This window comes from Blennius ocellaris (genome assembly GCF_963422515.1).
Source record: "Blennius ocellaris genome assembly, chromosome: 19".
Taxonomy (NCBI): Eukaryota; Metazoa; Chordata; class Actinopteri; order Blenniiformes; family Blenniidae; genus Blennius; species Blennius ocellaris.
Window position 1 is genome coordinate 13,153,461 of NC_137668.1, and position 7,627 is coordinate 13,161,087.

The 7,627-nt window shown below is 43.1% G+C and overlaps 1 protein-coding gene across 1 annotated transcript in view; it reads right to left on the reverse strand.

The window, feature by feature from the left end:
* Positions 1-7,258: 7,258 nt before the first annotated feature.
* The window catches only part of ctnnd2a (catenin (cadherin-associated protein), delta 2a), a gene marked incomplete at both ends in the record, with an annotated part of 202,698 nt that continues 202,329 nt past the window's right edge, over positions 7,259-7,627 (reverse strand). The window contains one exon of the mRNA XM_080515267.1: positions 7,259-7,627. This exon is cut by the window's right edge and continues 54 nt beyond it. Coding sequence (XP_080371393.1) covers positions 7,259-7,627 — 369 coding nt within the window.

A 7,627-nucleotide genomic window follows, 5' to 3' on the forward strand; every position in this document is an offset into this window, starting at 1 on the left:
AAAAAAACAACAACAAAAAAAAAACCCATTCTATACCTTGGCTTTTTTGCTAACAGACATACACATAGACACATGCAACACTGAGAACAGGTAAGAGCATTCATTACTTATAGTCAAAATACATGCCTCACATTCAAACTCCCACTGGTGAAATCCTCTTCAGAACTTGGTGATCTCAGCACCTGTCCGTAGCTGATATGACTAGGTGTGTGTGTGTGTGTGTGTGTGTGTGTGTGTGTGTGTGTGTGTGTGTGTGTGTGTGTGTGTGTGTGTGTGTGTGTGTGTGTGTGTGTGTGTGTGTGTGTGTGAGTGTGTACACCTGTCAGTTTGAACAAATTCACTCACCTGTGACGTCCTCATTCTGTCTCTCTGTAAGCCGTCACTGAGAGTGCTCTTCTCAAAGGTCTGGGCACACACACGCACACGCACACGCACACGCACACGCACACGCACACGCACACGCACACGCACACGCGCACACACACACACACACACACACATGCATACACACCCTTCACTGACGTAGCTCTGTGGGAGCCAGCTGGGTCCTCTGCAGCAGCACCATCACACATGAATAACCAAGACTTCTGCTCTGCTCTGCAGCGTTGACTATTCAATACTTGACAGGGTGTCTTATGGTGTCTAATGTGTGCACATTTATGTGTGTATGTGTGTATGACAGAGAACGATCTATATGAGCATACCGTTAGTTGTGTTTGTCCATGTCAATCACTGTCAAGCTGAAACGGGGTGAAGAGGGCGGGACATGGAGTTGAAGAAGTGCAATTAACAATACTGACATACCTTACCGAGCACCGCCGCTTGAGCCACTTTGCTCTTGAGCATCTTCACAGCAAGGACAAGCTCAAGTTCTGTCAGGGAACCAGGAGTTTCTCTCTTCACTGAAGTCAGCTGCTTGAGGTTGTAAAATATCCCCCAAAATTAGTTTTCTATCCCCTTAGCACAGGTTTGCATTGGTTCAGAGATAAGGAGTTGCTTTTCAGACACCCATACTTCTTAATGTAACAACTACACAAAATCTATCGTGTTGGATGAGGGCCATATGGAACGACAGGAGGGATATGCAAATAATCACACCACAGCTAAATGGCAGACCTTCAGCTGTATGAAACTGTACCTTCCAGCTTTGTGAAACAACTCTCTGCAAGGCTCAAACTGAAAGATCCTGCCATTTCACACAGGTCTAAATAAACCACGATAACACCCATGCCAAATGGTAGTGAACACCTTGCTGTGGGGGAGGATTTCTGACTTTACCTTTGAATTATTTTTTTCCAGCTTCGCCTGTAGAGGCAACAGAATTTATGACAGCGGGGGAATTTGAAAATGAGAGGTGCACATATTTGACTCAAATCAGTAGGTATACGAGAGAACTACTCCTCAGACAAATAATATCTTCAAAAACTAGTTTTTTCTTTTTTCCTTTTTAGTGCTAGACTTACCTTCAGCCATTGTTATAGTTATGCCATAAGAAACAGCAGTCATTTTATCACTATATGCATTACTTTTTCAATACATTAATAAACTATTCATTAAGTAGTCAAACCTTTTCTTGATATCACAAGACGTAGGTGAACTGTGTTGATTTCCCAGCCTGCACCTTAGAAAAGTGACGTTTCAGTTAAAGTCAGCAGCTAACTAGTGATCATGTCAGTGACAGACAACCCACAAGGTCAAATTAAGGACAATGCTTTATTTGCACTGTCAAAGTGTGGAAAATTAGGAGTAAACACTGTGCAAACTTTATGTGTACACGACTATATGATTTAAGACGTGGCTTCTGGATAGAGCCCCAGTTGCAATATGCTTTTCCTGCTGCAGCCATATTTGACACTTTATACATCATTTTAATGACTGGAATAACTCAACACTGCAGACACATCTGACCTTTTAAATACATAGCATATTCTGACTTTCATACTCCCGCTGTTGCGATAGTTTTAACGTAATGTTGCTATATTCTGACCAACACTTTCTTGTCCTTGTGTTTGTGTCATTGCATCTTCCTAGCCAACGTCCATTCTACCACCTTGTGTCTCCTTGAGGCTCCACCCTTCCTTATCCTTGCCTCTCAGATTAGGACATTAATTTCTCAAGGTCTGTCTGCGGCACACAGGAGCTTCACTCCTCTTCAAACACAAATCCACTTCATTTTCACATCCACCAAGTATAAAACAAAGAACCTCCACCTGCTGCCCAGAAAGCCTCAGGTTTTCTTCTTTTCCACCTACAGTACATCTCACTTTGTATGCCCCCTCTTGCTCCCTGCTGACACGAACCTGCACCGACTATGCATATGTGGACACACATGCAGTCAAATCTTAGCTGGAGGTACGTCACGACTGAATGGTCAGGGATGCTCCGAGAGTCGGGAGAGGATGGTGGGAGAGAGGGAGTGAAACAGTGTAGGCTGCAGGCGTCTGCAGGGTGGAACAGGGCAGTTTGCAGAAAGGCTGCACGTCGGAAAATTGAGGAGCTATTTTCATGCCACATTAAGTTACACCAGGCTTCCACTATGGGACAATACTCAGACAGAGGAGGCTTGCTTCTATTGTGAAGGCTAATAATCAATGCAATGGAGTTATTACCCAGCACTACATTTCACAGGCTTAACCTAGACGGCATCAAAGAAGTGGAGGAGAGGGAAAGGAGGGAGGAGGGAGGGGAGACATGAATTCCAATGGGTTGTAACAAATGCTGCCACTTCGAGCTCAGCCTCATTCTTTTTTTTTTTATGATTCAAGTTGAGTTCAATCCAAATGGATATCTAGATGAATGGGATCAAAGTTGCCAGAGCAACACGGAGAAGGGAGAAAATGAAAACACAAAATGGGAATTTCAATTACTGCAGCTTTGATGTCTGTCCACTGACAATAGGAGTGAATGTTTGGATGTGCCCCGTCTATCTTCATATTTACTGCTTTCTATTACCCCAACCATATTCTACTGCTGTCACTCTGGGGCCACATCATAGTGAAATACTTAGCCCCCTGTCATGCTTATCACTGCTACGCTGTGTAAGTATATTAACTTTCCAGCAATGAAAGGCATCATTATCAGTGTAAATGGGATTGATATCCACAGAATCTTCAAGTAGCATGTTCGCACATGGCTGTCGGTCAAACTTCCAGCCAATACCATTGTTGTGTGAATAGATCAGGGGATCAAGATGTTAGCCTGTCACATGCGTGCATGCATGCACGCAGGGACAGAACATAAAAAAGATGATCCCTATGTGCATTTCTTAGTACATTTCAAACAAGACTAATGTAATTTAGAAAAATGTGGTGAAGGACAAAAGGTAACAGATTAAAGAGGAGGGCGTGGACACTGTTAAAAAGTACTTGGATGTGATGTCTATGGTAGCCCAGAAGGGTCAATGCAATAGCAAAAGCCACAATGTAAATGTAAAGGTCACAAGGGTAGGTAATCCACAATGGAAGTGTGCAGCGGTCACAGGAACAGGCTTCGTTACTGGGTGACAATATTATCTGACTGTTTTGAGAGTTTGATGAAACACAAGTAAAATGCTGTTGCTCAGTGAATGTGATTATTATGTGTTTTGACAAATCAGCAATGCTTGTCACCATGTTGAAATTGTAATAATGTTATGTATGAGCTCTGCTGTCTCTGCGTCTGCCATCATTTGGTTATTGTGTCCGTCAGAAAATATTGTCCCCCGCAAACAAAGCCTGATCATCCATCCACTGCATGCTTCTATTGAGGCTTAACTTCTGTTGTGGTTTTTGCTGTTGTGTTGACCCTTCTGGACAATCATAGATACCTGTGGCAAGAAGAAGAAGAGGTCAAATGACTGAAAGCGAACCAACCAAGCAAATTACAGCAGCAAGAACTTATGACATGTGACTCAATTTAAGAGAATCAAATGTTGACACATGTGCAACAAAAACAGGGGCTGAACCTTTTTCTCAACTCCTGTGTGATTGGTTAGAAACTGATTGTTATGGTTATTGTGGAAAAACAAACTTTCCACATCACTCCCCAGTCTCCTCCCCTCCTGCTTCTGAGTTTCTCAGGAAGTACGATACCACTGATCTAGTCACCATACCAAGCAAAACCAGCTGGTATGCTTGTCAGCATGATGATTCCCATACTTTGGGCAAAAGCTTAAAAGGAAGGTGGCCTTGACCTAATTTGGTAATAGAAAGATTATTATTACTACTACTACTACTACTACTACTACTAATAATAATAATATACTTTCTATTACTACAACTGGTCATTTATCCTCAGACCTGAACTAATTTAGTATTGTAGTCTCGACAACCCAAAATGATGTCCACATATGTGGTCGCTAGGTCCGAGGAGGTTTAGTACTTGTAATACTCTTTCAGTTTGTTTTAATCCAAAAGTGTTTTTAAAGTGTGTCTCAGAGAGCAGAGGCGGGCTGTGGGAAGGCAAATGTTCCTACATTATTCTATTACTTCTGTTAGATCTTCAAAGGCAAGTGAAACCCTTTTGAACAAAAGGAAGATTGAAAGAAAGAGCACAAACACGTGAATTAATCTAAAACACATCAAAGTGTGTCAGATTAACCCACACCGCACACTGCACGATCAATCCTGGCTTGTGAGGATGAAAAAATGTGTGAGAGGAAATATATCTAACAGAGAGAGAGAAAACTTCTGGAAAGATGAGGCGTAGTGAAGACCACTGTGTTTGATTGCAAAGAGTCTTTTTATTTTTCCTTGTGTTCAAGTACGGTCCTCTCTCAGCAGGGTCATCTAAGAAGCATGGACACACAATAACACACAACTCACACCAGAGCCTGAGCATCTTCAGGTGGGATTTCTCTTTTGTCTCATTTGGGGCGGGGGTCTTGATCAGCAGTTTCAATGTTTAGGTCAAGTGAACAAGAGTCCTGTTGTACACCACATAACCATTTTTTCTCAGCGAACATTTGTTGCATTTAGTGACACTGACATCAGCACATAAAAATTATATATATATATATTATATATATATATATATATATATATATATTTATATTTATATTCATATATTTATAGATTTGTCATTCTATATCAACAATTCATTCTAGTGATTTTTAACCTTGGTTTTTCATGTTGTAAAACTGGACAAACTGTTGGTAGGAATGCCTTGTTTGGACATTGATTTATACAGGAACGCTCACGCACATACACGCAACAGAGGCATACGCACACGACTACACACATGCATGCATAGATACACTCACTCAAATTTACATGTACACACAGGTCCCACATTCTGTCACATACATGCACATGTTCACAAATGCGCGCACGCACACACACTCACACACACACACACACACACACACACACACACACACACACACACACACACACACACACACACACACACACACACACACACACACACACACGTGCACGCACGCACACACACACACATATACACACACACACACACACACACACATGCGCGCACACACACGCACACACACACGCACTCTTTCAGCCAACACAGAGAGGCAGGTCTGTACATCTATGAGAGGGAGATGTTACCCAGGATCCCCAGCAATAAGTACGGCTTCACCTGATAAAAACACAACAAAATCAAAGCTACAAACAGCAGAGGGAGTCATCTAGTTGTTGTCTGTAAACTTCGACAAAATTTCCCTTTAAAGTCCCAGAAGACTGGTCCTTGATGTGTCAAAGTTTGGCACAATGTCATGTCACTCGCTTTTTCTTTATCCCAACTGTACACTGAGAGGTACGATATTCACTGTGGCTTTTGAGGAATGAACCAGTTTCGATGCACAAGTGATTATGAGAAAAAACCACTGAAAGTTGACACAGTCCGACATAACAGATCCCCAGAGTGAAAAAACAACCCCTTCCATAGACAGAGAGTGTGCTTTAAACTTACACAAATATTCTTTAGGCAGTGAAAAAGCACTTTTGTTGACAGAGTACTCAAGAGCAGTGCTGCTCAGCCAATCTGATGCTCTGGCAGCCTTGAACTGTTCGTGACATTTGATCATGTCCACAATGAAATTCACTTGATGGAGAGAGAGAGAGAGAGAGAGAGAGAGAGAGAGAGAGAGAGAGAGAGAGAGAGAGAGAGAGAGAGAGAGAGAGAGAGAGAGAGAGAGAGAGAGAGAGAGACAGAGAGAGAGACAGAGAGACAGAGAGAGAGAGAGAGAGGGTACAATACACAAATACTGCAGCGGGCATCCTCTCTGGCTGGGAAAGGGGCAAAAGCAAAAGTGTCCACTGACATCCATCATGACGACATCTGTCTTTTCTGATTCTTGTGTTCATGTTTCTCTTGTTTTTGTTGCTTTAGTTGTTTCAGTCCATAGTCAGTCATGGAAAATAAATCAGGTTTGCATTAGTGGCCCATCAAAAACGTGTAATATACACACTATATTACCTGTACACTGAAAATAAAATGTTTTTTTTTCCAAGTGAAAAGTTATAAAAGTACCAATAAAAAAAAAAGATGACAAATAATGATGACAAAAAAGAAGTCTCTTAAAGATGACATTCCTTCAAAATAAATTCAGAAGCCTCTGGAGGCAGCAAGGCCATCGCAACAAAAAATGGGGGATAAAAGCAGTGCTACGTTTGTCACTTGGGTGAAATGGTAAACATCCACTTCTTACCTTGTGCCTGATGTGCTTTCATCTTTCTGTGCTTTTATTCTTCCTGACCTCCTCAAGAACCCTCATGCCATCTTGTCTGTCATCTTTCCCACTCTTCAACAGAAGGTCAAGCACTTCCACTTCCTCATCCCACAGACTAAGAGCTCTCCCTCATGTGCTGTATTATTCCTCAATCCCATTCATCTCCTCCTGTCTTGGCATCTGCATGCTCACTGCCATCATTTTCGTTTTTTTTTAATCTCCTTTACCACTCCTGTCAAACAACCTTCCTCTCTTCCTACTATATCCGGACACTGGTGAAATGGAGGAGACTTTAAAGAAATGTAGAGGTCTGAAAAAAATGAGGAAAATGTTGGCATGCACATGCACAGTCTCTCTTTGTCACATGACCTGATTTTTACTTTTAACCCCATCTACCTCCATCCTCCTGCCTATTTTAGAGAACACAAATGTCACTGTCACTGGCTACAAGATCCCTTTTCAAAATACCACTTACAGTCACCTTGTGGTAAATTGCTGTTGGTCTTTTGCAAAAATAATCCCTTTCACACAAGCACACACAGACTCTGTTTTGCCCCCTCCCCCCACCTAATTGTTATGGTCTGACTAGACCCAGGAGTCAGGCGAGGCCGGGTAGTGGCTGGTCTCGTAGTTCAGTTCGCTGTACGGCCGAGAGGCCGAGTAGAAGTCTACGTAGTTGCCGGTGGACTTGAGGCCCAGGTGCATACGCAGATCTTCCCGTGGGTCTCGGGGCGGTCCAGTGGATCCCGGAGGCTGCTGGGGTAGGGCCTGAGGCTGGGCCTGTGCTTGGATTTGGGGCTGTGGCTGGGACGGTGGCGGAGGCGGCGGTCCCTGGTCCTCATAGTAGCTCTCGTCGAAGCTCCGGCTCTGGCTGTGAGGTGGAGGCTGTGGCGGCTGAGGCTGAGGGAAGGAAGGAGGAGGAGGATAGGGGTCGTAGTCTTTTAGCATGGCGGC